Source organism: Anolis sagrei, chromosome 13 (assembly GCF_037176765.1).
Source record: "Anolis sagrei isolate rAnoSag1 chromosome 13, rAnoSag1.mat, whole genome shotgun sequence".
NCBI classification, from domain to species: Eukaryota; Metazoa; Chordata; class Lepidosauria; order Squamata; family Dactyloidae; genus Anolis; species Anolis sagrei.
The window spans coordinates 2850099-2869816 of record NC_090033.1 but is presented as its reverse complement, the minus strand read 5'-3'; the positions used below and the strand labels follow the sequence as shown (position 1 = coordinate 2869816).

Here is a 19718-nt window from a genome sequence, read left to right as displayed (position 1 = left end):
GAACCATAGAATCCTAGAGTTAGGAGAGACCACAAGGGCTATCTAGTCCAACCCCATTAGATTGATTGACGAATCAGAATCCTAGAGTTAGAAAAGATCTCAAGGGCCATCCAGTCCAACCCCGATAGATAGATAGATAGATAGATAGATAGTTGAACCATAGAATCCTAGAGTTAGGAGAGACCACAAGGGCCATCTAGTCCAACCCCAATAGATTGATAGTTGAATCAGAATCCTAGAGATCACAAGGGCCATCCAGTCCAACCGAGATATATAGTTGAACCATAGAATCCTAGAGTTAAGAGAGACCACAAGAGCCATCTAGTCCAACCCCAATAGATAGATAGTCGAATCAGAATCCTAGAGTTAGAAGAGACCTCAAGGGCCATCCAGTCCAACCCCGATAGATCGATAGATCGATAGATAGATAGATAGATAAACCATAGAATCCTAGAGTTAGGAGAGATCTCAAGGGCCATCCAGTCCAACCCCGATAGATAGATAGATAGATAGATAGATAGATAGATAGATAGTTGAACGATAGAATCCTAGAGGTGTGAGACCATAAGGCCATCCTCTCCAACCCACTTAAATAGACAGATAATAGAATCCTAGAGTTAGAAGAGCCAAAGGGTTAATACATGTAACCACTGCTCCGTCTGTAGCTATTCAGGAAGCTGGGGCAGACAGACAGGAGCTCACCCGTCTCGTGGATTTGAACCACTGACCTTCAGGTCTGCAGGTACATATGGAGGGAGGTTCACCCAGGAGCAGTTAGTTCTCCACCTTATAAATCTTGTGAGATATTAGAGCAAAGTGGCCTCCATTTACACCTTGAAGTAGAAAGGGTAGTACACTTCAGCAGCAACTTAATAACACAGCAGGAGACAACTTTTGTGCACAATAATCCAGGTTGGAAAGGAGCTCTCTGCACGTTCTCTTTAGCCAAAGGCAAATGTCACCCTTATCCCTGACTATGCCTTTGTCCCTGGAGCGGCCCAGTTTGCCGTTTATATAGCCGCTCATGCCATGGCTGGAATGGATCCTCTCAAATCCATGTAATCCTCCTACATCCCTTTAAATGACTCTGGCTGGCCAGAGCAAAAATGACAGCGCCCTCATTTCCAGCCGCTACAGGAAAGAGGCACTCCATAGGTTTGCACGGCCCATGCCCAGCAAAACATACTGAAGGTCTTCGGAGGGATTTATGGGAGTTGTAGTTCGCCTACATCCAGAGCGCACGATGAACCCAAACAATGATAGATCTGGACCAAACTTGACATGGACACCCAATACACCCAAATTTGAATGCTGGTGGGTTTTGAGAAGAATTGACCTGGACATTCTGGAGTTGTAGGTACTGGGATTTATAGTCCCCCTGCAATCAGATCTCCACCAAAGATGGAGTTGGACCCCACTCAGTACACAAAGCCCCCATGACCAGCAGAAAATACTGGAGGTCTTTGGGGAAAATTCACGTTGATTTGGGAGAGTTCTAATTCACCTACACCCAGACAGCACTGTGAACCCAAACACCGATGGATCTGGACCAATCTTGGCATGCATACCTGATATGCCAAAATTGGATCACTGGAGGGGCTTAGAAGGAACTGGCCTTCCTTTCTGGGAGTTGTAGTTCACCCACAACCAGCGAAACTGTGACCTCCACTGATGATGGACCTGGACCAAACTTGGCAGACAAAACTTCCATGACAAACTCAACCTACTAGAGGGGTTTGAGGGGACTGACTCACCATAGTGGGAGTTGTAGTTTACCCTGCAGCCACTGAACCCCACTGAGGATGCATCTAGAGCAAACTTACCCAACATAACAAACTTTATGTACTGATGTTCTTTGCGGTTAACCTGGCATGATGGGAGTTGTAGTCCACCTGTGCATATGAATATGAGTGCATGTGTATATGTATATATGGTGTATGGGTTTTGGGTTTTTAAGACTTCCGCTGGGGTTTTGTGTGTGTGTGTGTGTGTGTGTGTGTTTATGGGTGATGGACACTCATTGGACTGTTAGGTGTATTGTGTCCAAATTTGGTGTCAATTTGCCCACTGATTTTTGAGTTCTGTTAATCCCACAAACGAACATTACATTTTTATTTATATAGATTATAATATTAATTATTAATATATTACATATGTAATATATAATATGTTTATATGCAATGTTTATCTTTCTCTTAAAAATATACCGAGGTTCACTTCCTCCAGAAAGGAAAAGAGTTTCTCATTGGCTCTACTACACTTTGCGGAGACAATTCCAAAAATCGAGAACTGGCTGACTCCACTCCGCACAAAGTTACACGAACCAACTCTGCAGAATGTACTGGCTGTATTTCAGCACCACAGGGCGCCAGAAAATGTCAGCTTGTCTCTGTGAGATTTAATATTAACACAAGGCTTCTGCAGTTCTAAAGCAGGTTCTTCTTACATGTTTTCAAAGCAGGGATACTGCGTGTTCTGAAATGTTTTGTACCTCAATCTAGTGGTGGGCTGAATGAGGACTCAGCAACTCAAAGCCCAACAGGATGGAGACCACAGGTGGGTTGATTCCCCATAGAGAAAGACTATTTACCTGGATGTGGATGTCTTTCCTTAGCAGGAAGAGAGGAAGGACACACTGCAGGCAGGTTCTGTCAGTTCACACATTCCAATGACATGGATTTGGGCTTTCTCTTCCAGCCATGCCGGAGAAGAAGCAAGACGCCTGTGTGTTTTCTCTTGTACATAGTTATGTTTGTTATCTTCTATAGCCGTTAGAAAGTAACTAAATAAATGTGCCGCTTCAAGGCGTCTGCGCAAGGTTCCATACTTTGCACTTTAACAACTCAGCCGTTCAATGCTAAGGCTTCCGGCCAAAATAGAACTGTAGAGGAGGGTCTACTTAACAAGCCAGTACCTGAAGCATACCAATACTGCCGTCTGTTGAGGAGTTACGAAGGTGGAGGCATTACTTTTTGTGCTAAGGTTTCCTGACAAATGGAGCTATAGAGGAGAGTCTACTGAACAAGCCAGTACCTGCTGCATACCGGTACTGCGATCTGTTGAGGAGTTACGAAGGTGGAGGCATTACTTTTTCTGCTAAGGCTTCCTGCCAAAATGGAACTGTAGAGGAGAGTCTACTGAACAAGCCAGTACCTGCCGCATACCAGTACTGTCATCTGTTGAGGAGTTACGAAGGTGGAGGCATTACTTTTCATTCAACCTAGCTCTAGCCCTTCCTTGGAGTTCAGTATCACAGTCTCATTTCTGCATCAGCACTACTGTTGCACTCCAGAACAGGAAATAGCCCCTCTGACTATAAACACATCACAGGTTGAGTGAAGAAACAATCCTTTTTATTAAAGCTTAGCAAAAAAAAAAAAAAAGCCAGTAGAAATAAATGCTTGTAAAGATAGATAAGATTCCAAAAAGCAATAAAGCATTTAAAGGCAGCAAGATGAAGCAGTGTCCAAATGTAGCAATCAAAAGCAATGTTCCAAAAGCATAAAATATAATCCAAGGCACTGATTATCCAGACAGGAATCAACCAAGAAGCAAGAACAGACCAGATGCTGGTAGTCAACTTGAAAGGCTAGAAGAAAAAACCATGAAGACGAGACCACTTGAACAGGAATTCCATGAGGCTTGTGCTTGGTTTCCAAAGGATGCCTGATCTGACAAGATTTTCTACAGGCAAACCTTAAATCCCAAAAACTGGTTTCGTTTTCCTCCAGTCTTTGACCTTAACTGACGAATTCTTTAGGATCTACGTAAACATTGGGCCTTTTGTCGATTCTGGCTAATCTCCAGCCGCCGACTCTGCTTATCTGACTCCTCATTAACTTTCCCAGGTGCCAGACTGTTTTCCAAACTACAATCTGGAGAGCTCACAGGCAGAGAGAGTAAATCTTCCTCCCAAGGCCTGACAGAAATATTCTCATGAGAATCTGCCCTTTGCATCGAAGCCTCTCTGTCAGTGTCTGCATGAAATGTATTGACCAAAGTGTCTCCATCTTGCACCTCAGAATCACCCCCAGCATCCCCCACATCAGACACAGAAACATCAGGAGACTGAAACACATTCACAGGTTCAAGCACAAGTTGAGTCCCAACAGCTACCTATGTTTATCTTGTCAACTTGGATCAGGCACAGGTTTGCTAATCCAGGTTAATTCTAATGATGGTTAGGCAATGCTCCATCTGCAGCTGGCCTTCTGAGAAACTGTCAGAAACGTAAACTGCTCAAAACCACCCTTCCACACAGCCCTATATCCCGGAATATCAAGGCAGAAAATCCCACATTTTCTGAGTGTGGTCTCAGATAACCCAGCTCAAAGCAGATATTGTGGGATTTTCTGCCTTAATATTCTGGGATATAGGGCTGTGTGGAAGGGCCCTAAGAAACGCCATCTTTATTGGGGGGGCTTGTGAGAATGATATCCAAACTTTCGACAGTACATCTGTTGAGGAGTTACGAAGGTGGAGGCATTACTTTTCATTCCACCCTCGTATATGTTTTCTGATAGGCTTTGGGAACCCTTCGGGAAACCCCTCCCCAAGGGTCCCCACCCTAAGATTGAGAAACAGTGGAATAAGGGAACATCACCGACTGGGGTAAGACATGGTATAAGGACAGAAGGATACATGAGTATGGATGAAACGCTTCTCCGGGACTAAGAAATGCCCCCAAAATGGATAAACTCGGTGTTACAATCCGGAATCATTGCATTCTTGCAGCATGAAGCGCCCCACAATGTTACACGGGTGTAGTTTATTACAAAAACCCAATTGCCTAATTAAGTTGCCATTTACTTCCCTTTAATAGGAGCCTGGATAGATTGCCTTAGGGCAGCTGCCTCTTTTTGCCGCATGGCAGACGGGGCCCGGCGTCCCTGGCTCCTCGTCGCGCTCTTTCCCCCACCAGGATGTGTATATTTATTCCCGATTCTCTTATCAAAAGAGCAAGCTTACAAGTGCGACTATATTTGTCATCTCGTCCCCTGTGAAATCATTGGCATGCTGTAGGAGCGCCGAGGAAAGGAAAGACTGATGTGCCTTGCAAAAGAAGAGGGGGGAAACACCCATGGAAATAAATCACTAGACACAATTTTTCTAATGCGTTGTGTTGGTGGAATGCTTAAATGCTGGGTTCTGGCAGCAAATCTCGTAGCTTTACATTGTTGCTTGTAGTGAATCCTGCAAGAAGTCAGCCTAGTCCAGGTTGAGAAACACTGGCCTTTTCTGTGGATTACTTTTTACTGCTTTGGCTACACATATTCCTAAATAAACTGCTTGCTGATTCTACCCAGCTGGTGTGATGGTTAAAGTCAGAGGTGATCCTGCTCTGGAGTGCAACACTCTATGCCAAACTATGGCCCGTGGGCTGGATACGGCCCTCCAAGATCATTTACCCGGCCCTCACTCAGGGTCAACCTAAGTCTGAAATGACATAAAAGCACACAACAACAAAACAACAACAAGCAGGGTCTCCCCGGACGATCTGAAAGTCTTGGCTACACATTTTCCTAAATAAACTGCTTGCTGATTCTACCCAGGTGGTGTGATGGTTAAAGTCAGAGGTGATCCTGCTGTGGAATGCAACACTCTATGCCAAACTATGGCCTGTGGGCTGGATACGGCCCTAGAAGGTCATTTACCCGACTTAGGGTCAACCTAAGTCTGAAATGACATGAAAGCACACAACAACAAAACAACAACAAGCAGGGCCTCCCCGGACAATCTTAAAGTCCTAGATGGTTCATAAGGGGAGATGACGTAAATTGGGCCAGAACTGTTTAGGGTTTTATAGGCTAAAGCCAGCACTTTGAATTGTACCCGGTAGCAGACTGGACGCGAGTGCAGTTGGCGCAGCAGAGGAGTTGTATGCTCCCTGAGCACCGCTCCTGTTAACAATCTGTCTGCCGTCCGTTGGACCATTTGAAGCTTCCAGACAGTCTTCAAAAGCAACTCCACGTACAGAGCATTGCAGTAGTCTATACAAGATGTAACCAGAGCGTAGACTACTGTGGCCAAGTCAGGCTTCCCAAGTACAGGCGCAGCTGGCGCACAAGTTTTTACGAATACTCCACTGGTCACCACTGATAAATGGACTGCCAAAAAGACGTAACACAAAAGGCAAAATGTCGAGGAAAGGCTACACTTTACCGTAAAATTTCAATACACCGATATATGAAGATTGGACCCCCTTGAAAGTCATCAACATTAAATGCTGGTACTTCTACTTCTCAAAAGGACCTGGATCAAAAGGTCTTGTCTGATTATTTTTCTGTGGATTACTTTTTATTGCTTTGGCTACACATATTCCTAAATAAACCGCTTGCTGATTTTACCCAGATGCTGTGGTGTTAAAAGTCAGAGGTGATCCTGCTCTGGAATGCAACACGCTAGGCCAAACTAAAGCCCGGGAGGTAGATACGGCCCTCCAAGGTCATTTACCTGGCCCTCCCTTAGGGTCAACCTAAGTCTGAAACTACTTGAAAGCACACAACAAACAACAACAACAACAGTCTTATCTCATAATCCAAAAGCAGGCCCACACTTCCCATTGAAATACTAATTAGTTTATATTTGTTAAAATTGTTCTTCATTTAAATTATTGTACTGTTTTTAAGTGTTTTTTAAATTGCAAATAAGATATGTGCAGTGCGCATAGGAATTCAAATTATGTTCTTTTTTTCAAATTTATAAGGAAAGGAAGGAAAAACAAAAGGGTGAAAGGGAAGGAAGGAGGGGGGGGGAAAGAGGGAGGGAAGGGAGGGAAGGAAGGAAGGAGGAAGGAAAGACTGAAGGGAGGGAAAGAGGAAAGGAAGGACAAAAGGGTGGAAGGGAAGGACAGAAGGAAGGAAAGGAAGAGAATGGAGGAAGGAAGAAAGAGGGAGGGAAGGGAGGAAAGGAGGGAGGGAAGGACGAAGGAAAGATAGAAGGAAGGAAAGACCGAAGGGAAGGAAAGAAGAAAGGAAGGACGAAAGGCTGGAAGGGAAGGATAGAAGGAAGGAAAGGTGGAAGGGAAGGGAGGGAGGGAAGGGAGGGAAGGAGGGAGGGAAGGAGGAAGTAAAGAGAGAAGGAAGGAAAGACAGAAGGGAGGGAAAGAAGAAAGGAAGGACAAACAGGTGGAAGGGAAGGGTAGAAGGTAGGAAAGGTGGAAGGGAATGGAGGGAGGGAAGGAGGAAGGAAAGAGAGAAGGAAAGAAAGACAGAAAGGAGGGAAAGAAGAAAGGAAGGACAAAAGGGTGAAAGGGAAGGACAGAAGGAAGGAAAAGTGGAAGGGAATGGAGAGAGGAAGAAAGAGGGAGGGAAGGGAGGGAAGTAGGGAAGGAAGGAGGAAGGAAAGAGAGAAGGAAGGAAAGACAGAAGGGAGGGAAAGAAGAAAGGAAGGACAAAAGGGTGAAAGGGAAGGACAGAAGGAAGGAAAAGTGGAAAGGAATGGAGAGAGGAAGAAAGAGGGAGGGAAGGGAGGGAAGTAGGGAGGGAAGGAGGAAGGAAAGAGAGAAGGAAAGAAAGACAGAAGGGAGGGAAAGAAGAAAGGAAGGACAAAAGGGTGAAAGGGAAGGACAGAAGGAAGGAAAAGTGGAAGGGAATGGAGAGAGGAAGAAAGAGGGAGGGAAGGGAGGGAAGTAGGGAGGGAAGGAGGAAGGAAAGAGAGAAGGAAGGAAAGACAGAAGGGAGGGAAAGAAGAAAGGAAGGACAAAAGGGTGAAAGGGGAGGACAGAAGGAAGGAAAGGTGGAAGGGAATGGAGGGAGGAAGAAAGAGGGAAGGAAGGGAGGGAAGTAGGGAGGGAAGGAGGAAGGAAAGAGAAAAAGAAGGAAAGACCAAAGGGAGGAAAAGAAGAAAGGAAGGACGAAAGGGTGGAAGGGAAGGATAGAAGGAAGGAAAGCTGGAACGGAAGGGAGGGAGGGAGGGAGGGAGGGAGGGAGGGAGGAAGAGGGAGGTTTGAAGGGAGGGAGGGAATGAAAGAGAAAGGAAGGAAGGATAGTATGGTGAGAGGGAGGAGGGGCTGAGAAAAAGGCCTAAAGGGCTGCATCCGGCCCCCCAGGTTGGGTTTGCCCATACCTGTTGTAGACAGACGGCACTATATAAACCAAGAACTAGCCCTCAGTAAACATGGGTGTAGCAGAGCAAAGGGCAGGCCAAAATGATCATCGCTACCCCGTTAGCAATACAAAATTCTCTCCCGTCGCATCTCGCCCCACCTCCAATCACACCAGGAAAATCAAGTCCAACAAAAGACACAACTTGCAACTGAATTTGCTCCGTCTTACCTCCGGGCCTGTAGACGACGTCATCTTCCGTGATGAAGGAGGTGATTTCCCCATTGTCCGTTCTCTCGTAGCGAGATTTCTTCTTGGGAGGCTTCTTCTTGTTCTTCTTGGTGGACTCCTCGGTGGTGGCACTGTTGTTGTCGTTGTCCTCATCTTCGCTGTGGTCGCTCTCGGCGTAGTTCTTGGCCCCGCCTTCCAGGGTGCAACTCCGCCGAGGCCGGGAGTTCTCGCTCTCCCGGGCTTTCTCGCGCTTGTCTCTCTCCCGGTCCCGGTCCCTGTCCCGATCCTTCTCTTTCTCCTTGTCCTTCTCTTTGTCCGCTGTCATGATTCGCCAGGTGCCTTCTTCTGTCCTCTCACGGCTCGGCCTCCGTGAAAGGTAGACAGTGAGCCTGGGCTTCAGTCTTCTGAATTTCCCACGCAATTCCAGGAAAAATTTGACCTCTCCAACGACCCGGGCGTTTCAAAAAGGCTCTGGAAAGAGACGGGAACAAGAAAGGAAAGGATATAAGTCCAGGAGACATTCTCAACATATTTTGAAAGGGGGCCAGGAGACAATTCCACCTGGTCTGTGAAATTGGGAGCCAATCAGAAAACTGCCACATACACCACCACATACAAACATACAAACATTCACTTTTATTATATATATAGCTAAAAATTGCATGCTGCAAGTTGCTTCTGGTTGCTTCAGAGGCAAGAGAATCAGCCGTCTACGAAGACGTTGCCCAGGGGACGCCCGGATGTCTTGCAATCCTGCGAGCAGGCTTCTCTCATGCCTCCTCCTGAGAAAAATGTATAATATCACAAAGGACGACCACCTCACCCGCCTCATAGGAAACCTGCTACAGAACAGGAGTTTTTTTGTTGAGTTCCAGGGCCAGAGAAGCAGATGGCGAAAACAGAAGAACGGCCTGCCTCAGGGGAGCATGCTTGCTCCATCCATGTTCAACATCTACACAAATGACCAGCCACTGCCAGAAGGGACAGAGAGCTTCATCTATGCTGATGATCGTGCCATCATCACTCAAGCAGGGAGCTTTGGAATCGTTGAACAGAAGCTCTCTGAAGCTCTAGGTCAGTGGTTCTCAACCTGGGGTCCCCAGATGTTTTTGGCCTACAACTCCCAGAAATCCCAGCCAGTTTACCAGCTGTTAGGGTTTCTGGGAGTTGTAGGCCAAAACACCTGGGGACCCACAGGTTGAGAACCACTGCTCTAGGTGCTCTTACAGCCTATTTCAGGGAAAACCAGCTGATCCCTAACCCATCTAAAACACAGACATGTGCTTTCACCTTAAGAACAGACAAGCATCACGAGCTCTGAGGATTATGACCTGGGAAGGAATCCCACGGGAGCATTGCAGCGCACCCAAATACCCGGGAGTCACTCTGGACCATGCTCTGACCTACAAGAAGCACGGCCTGAACATCAAGCAAAAAGTGGATGCTAGAAACAACGTCATACGAAAGCTGACTGGCACAACCTGGGGATCACAACCAGACATAGTGAAGACATCTGCCCTTGCGCTATGCTACTCTGCTGCTGAGTATGCATGTCCAATGTGGAACACATCTCACCACGCTAAAACAGTAGATGTGGCTCTGAATGAGACACACCGCATTATCACGGGGTGCCTGCGCCCCACACCACTGGAGAAATTACACTGCCTAGCCGGTATTGCACCACCTGACATCCGCCGGGAAGTAGCAGCCAATAGTGAAAGGACCAAGGCAGAGACATCTCCAGCTCATCCCTTGTTTGGGTATCAGCCAGCACGTCAACGACTTAAATCAAGAAATAGTTTTCTAAGATCTACAGAGACACTCGCTGGAAAATCTCAGCAAGCGAGAGTCCAAAAGTGGCAGGCTCAAACCCAGAACCTCAATCTGTGGGTGATACTAAATGAGAGACTCCCCCCTGGGCACACAGAAGACTGGGCGACTTGGAAGGCGCTGAACAGACTGCGTTCTGGCACCACGAGATGCAGAGCCAACCTCAAGAAATGGGGTTACAGGGTGGAATCCTCGACATGCGAGTGTGGAGAAGAGCAAACCACTGACCACCTGCTGCAATGCACCCTGAGCCTTGCCACAGGCACCAGGGAGGACCTCCTTGCGGCAACACCAGAGGCACTCCAAGTGGCCAGAGACTGGTCAAAGGACATTTAATCAACTACAAAGTTTGCAAAATCTGTTTTTTTTAAAATCTGTTTGTTTGTTTTGTTCTGTTAGAAATGTAATACAATGGTATGGTTGCTGATGACACGATAAATAGCTATAGATTGTACTATACCATTAAACTGTAATATTAGTAGTAATATTACATGTAATATAAACATATAGTTATATTATTATTACTATATTGCATTACATTATAATATTATAAATGTGATATGTATCTATATATATAAGAGCCTTAAGGTCGTAATTAGGCGGTCAAAAACGGCTAAACCACCGGACAAAATCTCACCACATTTGCCCTGCTAATACCTCTTCCTCCAAGGTATGACCAACAACCCTCAAAACACCAATACGCAACAACACAAATGCACAATACCCGAAAAACACGGAGCATGCGCAGAGGCCTCGGGAGGAAAACAATGAGGAAGGACTCCATTTCCCAGCTTCCCCCGCGCCCAAATCTCCCTCCGCATGTGCACTGCCGTCTGCCTGCCTCTCTCTACACGAGCCCAGCCTGAGAAAGCCCACCAGACCGATATAAGCACTCACGCTCGGGGAGGGCATGGGAACTGCAGGGGGCCGCCGAGGGCAACTAAAACGACACAAAATGGGAGGGAGAGAAAGAGGGAAAGAAGGAGGGAAGGAGAGAAAGAAGGAAAGAAAAAAAGCTAGAGAAGAAAGGAGGGAGGGAAAAGGGGAAAGAAGGAGGGAAGGGAAGAAAGAAAGCAGGGTGGAGAAGGAAGGAAGGGGAGAGGAGGGAAAGAAGGAGAGAAGGAAAGAAAGGAAGGAAGATAGAGAAGGTAGGAAAGAGAGGAAGAGGGAAAGAAGGAGAGAAGGAAAGAAAGAAAGGTAGAGAAGGAAGGAGGGAGAGAAAGAGGGAAAGAAGGAGGGAAGGAGAGAAAGAAGGAAAAAAAGAAAGATAGAGAAGAAAGGAGGGAGAGAAAAGGGAAAGAAGGAGGGAAGAAAGAAAGCAGGGTAGAGAAGGAAGGAAGGGGAGAGGAGGGAAAGAAGGAGAGAAGGAAAGAAAGGAAGGAAGATAGAGAAGGAAGGAAAGAGAGGAGGAGGGAAAGAAGGAGAGAAGGAAAGAAAGAAAGGTAGAGAAGGAAGGAGGGAGAGAAAGAGGGAAAGAAGGAGGGAAGGAGAGAAAGAAGGAAAAAAAGAAAGATAGAGAAGAAAGGAGGGAGAGAAAAGGGAAAGAAGGAGGGAAGAAAGAAAGCAGGGTAGAGAAGGAAGGAAGGGGAGAGGAGGGAAAGAAGGAGAGAAAGAAAGGAAGGAAGGAAGATAGTGAAGGAAGGAAAGAGAGGAGGAGGGAAAGAAGGAGAGAAGGAAAGAAAGAAAAGTAGAGAAGGAAGGAGGGAGAGAAAGAGGGAAAGAAGGAGGGAAGAAGAGAAGGAAAGAAAGAAAGATAGAGAAGAAAGGAGGGAGAGAAAGAGGGAAAGGAGGGAAGGAAAGAAAAACAGGGTAGAGAAGGAAGGAAGGGGAGAGGAGGGAAAGAAGGAGAGGAAAGAAAGGAAGATAGAGAAGGAAGGAAAGAGAGGAGGAGGGAAAGAAGGAGAGAAGGAAAGAAAGAAAAGTAGAGAAGGAAGGAAAGAGAGAAGGAAATAAAAAGTGAAAGAAGGAAGGAAGGAGAGAAGGAATGAAAGAGGGAGGGAGGGAGGGAGGGAGGGAGGGAGGGAAGGAAGGAAGGAAGGAAGGAAGGAAGGAAGGAAGGAAGGAAGGAAGGGGAGAGAGGGAGAGAAGGAGAGAAGGAAAGAAAGAAAGGAAGATAGAGAAGGACGGAAAGAGAGGAGGAGGGAAGGAAGGAGAGAAGGAACGAAAGAGGGAGGGAGGGAGGGAGGGAGGGAGGGAGGGAGGGAGGGAGGGAAGGAAGGAAGGAAGGAAGGAAGGAAGGAAGGAAGGAAGGAAGGAAGGAAGGGAGGAAGGAGACAAGGAAGTATGAAACCAAACAGCAAAGGATGCGAGAAAAGAAACAGGTAGAGAAGGAAGAAAGAAGAAGAGAAAGAAAAAGAGGGAAAGAAGGAAAGAGGGAAGGAAGGAAGGAGAGAGAGAAAGACGGAGGAGAAAGAGGGAGGGAAGGTTTGCCACAGCAACGTGTGGCGGGTACAGCTAGTATACAATATATTATATTATATTACAGTGTTTAGAAGTTCTGTGACCGGCTCACATAGGCCAAGACCAGCCCGCGATGAAGACCTCAACACTCCCCGCTCTCCTAAGCCAGGCTTTGATTTTATTTCCTGCCTACAAGCATGCCACAGTCTATGAACAATAGCACAGGACACAGAAAATACTTCCCGGAGAGAAAAACAGCCTCCCTCATAGCCTGCTATATAAAATTGCATTTTTTCAGTTAAGGGAGTAATAAGGGAGTGCTGCCACATATGGTTAAAGCCTCCCATTCTCACGGTTTGAAGCTCAGCCTTTACCTGACAACCTGTCAATCTTGGGGCCAGCAATCTGGACTGACAGGTTGTGCATGACACGTCGTTTTGAGCAACCGCCAGCAGCGATGCCAAAACCAGGCTGGAATCGTTGGCAGCCGCCGCCATGGAAAGCCTTTGAATTTTGCAGCACTTAAGGCATCCGTAAGCATCTTTTGAGCGAAGGCTGAGTTATGGCCTCGAACATTATGTGCCGGTGCGCAATGTAAAGAGAGGCTGGCTGTTAAAAATGAGAGTTTTCATGGGCAATGGCTTTTCCAGCCGCCATCTAATAAACTGCGGCTGCTTCTGTTTAATGCTGCACTGAATAATGCGCTACATTCCTGATGCAAGACGGGATCTTGCAAGTTGGAGCAACAAAGAGAGTCTGTCCCAGTCGAGTCAAGGTTATTTATTATTTTACTCGGTTATTATTATTATTATTATTATTAATTCTATTTATTATTATTATTACATTTACATTATTTTATTCTATGATTTGTTCCAAATCAAGAACTTTGGTCCAGAAGGAAGACGCTGGCTGCTGGAACTGATGAACAACTGCACTGCATCCTGTCAGATCCCCAAAATCTGGAGGAAAGCAAGAGTCATCGCCATCTTGAAGCCAGGCAAGGACCGTAATGACCCAAAAAGTCTGACTTGGCCACGGTAGTCCACACTCTGGTTACATCCCGTCTTGACTACTGCAACGCTCTCTACTTGGGGTTGCCTTTGAAGACAGCCCGGAAGCTCCAATTAGTCCAACGGGCGGCAGCCATGATACTAACAGGAGCGGGGCGCAGGGAGCATACAACTCCTCTGCTGCACCAGTTCCACTGGCTGCCAATCTGCTACCGGGCTCAATTCAAAGTGCTGGCGTTGGCCTTTAAAGCCCTAAACGGTTCTGGCCCAACTTATCTATCCGAACGTATCTCAGCCTATCAGCCCACCAGGACCCTAAGATCTTCTGGGGAGACCCTGCTCTCTATCCCACCGGCTTCACAAGCGCGGCTGGCGGGAACGAGAGACAGGGCCTTTTCTGTGGTGGCCCCTCGGCTTTGGAACACCCTCCCCATAGAGGTACAATCAGTCTCCTCGCTGATGGTGTTTCGGAAGAGATTGAAAACATGGATGTTTAAACAAGCATTCGGTTAATCCGTTGCAACAAATTTTGATGACTAAAGGATTGGTAATCATGGACGACGACTTTTGGATTGCGATTCCAGTTACGAGATGCATGGGATTATTATTGGTGGCCCAATAATTTGTATTGTATATGTGTTTTATACTTTTAAACTGAATACTGTTTTTTAAGTGTTGTAAACCGCAATGAGTCGCCGACTTAGGCTGAGATATTAGCGGTATACAAGCACATAAATAAATAAATAAATAAATAAATAAATAAAAGCTATACACCAATCTCCCTGTTGTGCCACCTTTACAAAGTTCTGGAGAGACTTATTTTGCATAGAATTATGGAAAAAAATAGATCAGCAAGCTGGCTTCAGGAAGGGCAAAAGCTGCCCTTCTATTATTATTGCATTTACTATTTTACTCTACTATTATTCTTTTTTCTCTATTATCTCATATTTGTCACGAAGGAGCGACGGTGGAGCAATGTTAAACCCTTATGCCAGCCGAACTGCTGACCTGAAGATCAGTGGTTTGAATCCGCGAGACGGGGTGAGCTCCCGTCTGTCAGCCCCAGCTTCCCTACTGCACCTGTTATCTTGTAAGCCGCTCTGAGTCCCCTTCAGAGTGAGAAGGTTAGCATATAAATGTTGCAAATAAATAAATAAATAAATACTGATATAAACGTAATGAATAAAAATATATATAAATAAAAATGCAATGTTCGTTTGTGGGATTAACATAACTCAAAAACCACTGACACCAAATTTGGACACAATACACCTATCAGGTCAATGAGTGACCATCACTCATAAAAACACTGAAAAACACAGCAGAAGGGACTTTAAAAGCTCAAAAACAAAAATTATGTTACAACGCATGTGCAAACCACATATATATACAAACACACATATATACACATATACACAAAAATACATGCACTCATATATACACACACAACACATATACACAGACTGGGTTAGTATATTATAAAATATAAACAGATATAAAATATAAAACGTAAAAATTTAAAATATATAAAATATAAAAATAAATATATATATTATATTATATTATTATATATTATTTTTATATTATAAAATATTTTATATAAATATAAAAATAAATAAAAATATATTTATATCATAATAATATAATATATAAATAAATACAGTATAAAATAAATGCAAAAATATATTTATATATTATGTATATTATATTATTTTTATATTATAAAATATTTTATATAAATATAAAAATAAATACAAATATATTTGTATATTTATATATTTTTATTTATATAAAATATTTTATAATATAAAAATAAAATAATATAAATAATATAAAAACAATATATAATAATATAATATATATAAATAAATACAATATAAAAATAAATACAAAAATATATTTTATATTATGTATATTATATTATTTTTGTTATAAAATATTTTATATCAATACTAGCTGTACCCTTTTCTACCTCTTCCCTTTCTTCCTTTGCTTTATGCTTCCGTCCTTCCTTCTGTCTTTCCTTCTCTCCCTCTTTCTCTCTCTTCTTCCTTCGCACCCTCTTTCCTTCATTTCCTTTTTCTTTCCTTCTCTCCTTCCTTCTTTCTCTACCCCTTTCTTTCCATCCCTCCTCTTTTCCTCTTTCTCTCCTTCCTTCCTTCCTTCCTTCCTTCCTTCCTTCCTTCGCTCTTTGCTTCCATGCGTCCTTCTCTCTTCCTTCCTTCCTTTCCTTCTTTCCTTCCTTCCTTCCTTCCCTTTTTCTGTTTTGTCATGTAGCTTTCTATTATTTAGCTTTTGGGGGGTTTTAAGTCCTTTCCACTGTTTTTTGAGGGGATTTATGAGTGATGGTCACTTGTTGGTCTGTTAGGGGTGTAGTTCCCAAATTTCATGTCATTTCGTCCAGTGGTTTTTGAGTTATGTTAATCCCACAAACGAACATTACATTTTTATTTATATAGATGAAAAATATAAAATATATAAATATAAAAAAGATACAAAATATAAACAGATGAAATAAATAATTAAATGAAGTAACAGGATTTTTAAAGCTTTGCCTCAAAAACCACTTGAGCCGAAAACCCTTTTATAAGACTGGCGGTGGGATTTTCGGCTCAGAAACAGAGCAAATCTGCTTCTGAGTGAGTGCTGGCAAAAGTCACCCAAAGGATCTCTCAGCTTCCTATCTGGCTTTGCATTACCGATGTTGTCAATGGCTCCTATCCATTTAGGACTCTTGTGGATCCAATGCAGAACACATTGACTTCTAGTGGAACATGGGATGCTGTACTTAACGTGTTTTCAGGTTATTGTGCTGATTGATTTCTCGGCATGGGATCGACGAGGAACGGATAAAGAATTTCCATCCTTGAAAGTCCCTGGATGTCACCGTTAACCGTTCAAAGGACATCTTCATTGTTGTACACATGCAATCTCTTGTGTATTGGCAGAAACAAATAATTGCAGCGGCTTCGGAAGAAGGAAAGGGGAGACCTTGGCTGTCTTCCTCCTTTTGGGAAATGGCAGAAAGAGGAGAAGAGCGACCGATTCAAACCTTGGCACTGGAGTTATAACAGCAAAGTCAATTTGTCTCTTTAGATGTTGTCACACTTGAGAGCAATGTATTCCATTCTCTCCCTTATTTTTTGAAAGAATAATATTCTTCCAGGGAATGAAGATACATCCTGCATATCAGATATGTACATTTATATTTACATCTTTAGGAGAGAGTGGTTCTCAAAGACTCTGCTTCATTCGGGAAAATGCTGCACTCGCAGAGCTCAGGTGGTGAATATCAGATGTTTACATTATGATGCAGAACCGTAGCAAAATTCCATTTTCCATTCTTGAATTGCGAGTAGAGTAACTGCTTTGGGAGAGAGTGGTCCTCAAAGACTCTGTGCTTCACTCGGGAAAATGCTGCACTCGCAAAGCTCAGGTGGTGAATATCAGATATTTACATAACGATTCAGAACAGTAGCAAAATTCCGTTTTCCGTTCTTGAATTGGGAGTAGAGTAACTGCTTTGGGAGAGAGTGGTTCCCAAAGACTCTGTGCTTCATTCGGGAAAATGCTGCAGTTGCAGAGCTCAGGTGGTGAATATCAGATATTTAGATTACGATTACATTACAATTCAGAACAGTAGCAAATTTCCGTTTTCTGTTCTTGAATTGGGAGTAGCGTAAGTACTTTGGGAGACAATGGTCCTCAAAGACTCTGTGCTTCATTCAGGAAAATGCTGCACTCGCAAGGCTCAGGTGGTGAATATCAGATATTTACTTTACGATTACATTATGATTCAGAACAGTAGCAAAGTTCTGTTTTCCGTTCTTGAGTTCAGAGTAGAGCAACTGCTTTGGGAGACAGTGATCGGGCATTCGGACAACGTGACCAGTCCAGAGGAGTTGATGCTGAAGGAGCATCGCTTCAATGCTGGTGGTCTTTGCTTCTTCCAGCACACTAACATTTGTCCACCCGTCTTCCCAAGAGATTTGCAGGATTTTCTGGAGGCAACGCTGATGGAATTGCTCCAGGAGTTGAGTATGATGCCTGTAGACAGTCCACGTTTCCCAGATGTATAGTAGGGTTAACAGGTCAATAGCTTTATAAACAAATCCCTTGGTCTCTCTACAGATGTTCTGGTCCTCAAAGACTCTGTGTTTCATTCGGGAAAATGCTGCACTCGCACAGCTCAGATGGTGAATATCAGATATTTACATGACGATTCATAAAAGTAGCAAAGTAACAGTTATGAAGTAGCAACGAAAATAATGTTATGGTTGGGGCTCACCACAACATGAGGAATTGTATTAAGGGGTTGCAACATTAGGAAGGTTGAGAAACACTGATTTACAAGATGGAGGAAGAGGAGTTGGAGGAGGGGTTGGAGGTGGAGTTGGAGGTGGAGGAGGAGTTGGGAGGAGGAGGAGGAGTTACAATTATGAAGTAGCAACGAAAATAATGTTATGGTTGAGGTCATCACAACACTGATTTACAAGATGGAGAAGAGGAAGAGGAGTTGGAGGAGGGGTTGGAGGAGGAGTTGGAGGTGGAGGAGGAGTTGGGAGGAGGAGGAGGAGTTACAATTATGAAGTAGCAACGAAAATAATGTTATGGTTGGGGTGATCACAACACTGATTTACAAGATGGAGAAGAGGAAGAGGAGTTGGAGGAGGGGTTGGAGGAGGAGTTGGAGAAGGAGTTGCGAGGAGGAGAAGGAGGAGTTACAATTATAAAGTAGCAACGAAAATAATGTTATGGTTGGGGTCATCACAACACTGATTTACAAGATGGAGAAGAGGAAGAGGAGCTGGAGGAGGGGTTGGAGGAGGAGTTGGAGAAGGAGTTGCGAGGAGGAGGAGTTACAATTATGAAGTAGCAACGAAAATAATGTTATGGTTGGGGTCATCACAACACTGATTTACAAGATGGAGAAGAGGAAGAGGAGTTGGAGGAGGGGTTGGAGGAGGGGTTGGGAGGAGGAGGAGGAGGAGTTACAATTATGAAGTAGCAACGAAAATAATGTTATGGTTGGGGTCATCACAACACTGATTTACAAGATGGAGAAGAGGAAGAGGAGCTGGAGGAGGGGTTGGAGGAGGAGTTGGAGAAGGAGTTGCGAGGAGGAGGAGTTACAATTATGAAGTAGCAACGAAAATAATGTTATGGTTGGGGTCATCACAACACTGATTTACAAGATGGAGAAGAGGAAGAGGAGTTGGAGGAGGGGTTGGAGGAGGAGTTGGAGAAGGAGTTGCGAGGAGGAGGAGGAGGAGGAGTTACAATTATGAAGTAGCAACAAAAATAATGTTATGGTTGGGGTTATCACAACATGAGGAACTGTATTAAGGGGGTCGTGGCATTAGGAAAGTTGAGAACCACTGGTCTAGAGGTTTCGGACAATGAGCCCGTGTAGCTGACTCCATAGGCACTTTGCAAGTGATCAAAGTCCTCAAAAAATAAAAGCAAACTCAAAATACCACCTAATGCTCAATCACCTAAAAAAAAATCACCAAGCTGAGTAGCTAATGGGAAATAACATCAGTGGGCTTCAATGGTAGGTGCTTTGTCCACTTCTTTCACTAACACTACCAGGAAAATTACTAAAACAGTAATGGCACATCAATCTGTATCCCTGCCCTCAATCATTTGCGACCTCAGACTGAGCAGCTTACCCTTCGGCAATAAGCACAAAGCCAGACATGAGCAGATGGTTTTGCTACGTTAGCATACTGTGGTTCTCTAGCGACGAGTGGAAGAAATAGTACCCAAGAGGAAAGGTCCCTGCGCCTGGAGGCCACAAGGTCAAATCCAGACAACTAGGAAGGAACAACTAGCCCACCAGATGCTAGTAAAAAGGAAGGAAACCATGCAACGGGGAGGAAGACCTTTTTGCAGGCGAACATAGCACTGAATGAAACATACAGAATAATCACAGGATGTCTTAAACCTACACCTGTCTTATACTAATTTTTGCTCCCAAAGATATGCTAGGTCTTATTTTCAGGGAATGTCTTATTTAGAATTCACATTTATTGTTGAACAAAAAAAATATGAACATTTATTATATACTGTACTTTGGCCACATCATGAGGAGACAGGAAAGCCTAGAGAAGACAATGATGCTGGGGAAAGTGGAAGGCAAAAGGAAGAGGGGCCGACCAAGGGCAAGATAGATGAATGGCATCCTTGAAGTGACTGGACT

General features: G+C 44.2%; 1 protein-coding gene across 14 annotated transcripts in view; it reads right to left on the bottom strand.

The window, feature by feature from the left end:
- RERE (arginine-glutamic acid dipeptide repeats) overlaps positions 1-19718 on the bottom strand; it is a 504717-nt gene that overhangs the window by 297505 nt on the left and 187494 nt on the right. For all 14 annotated transcript variants that reach the window (XM_067472974.1, XM_067472980.1, XM_067472981.1 and 11 more), the window contains exon 2: positions 8277-8747. In XM_067472974.1, the coding sequence (XP_067329075.1) occupies positions 8277-8601 (325 nt within the window). In that variant the 5' untranslated portion in view covers positions 8602-8747. The remainder of the gene's footprint in view (positions 1-8276; positions 8748-19718) is intronic.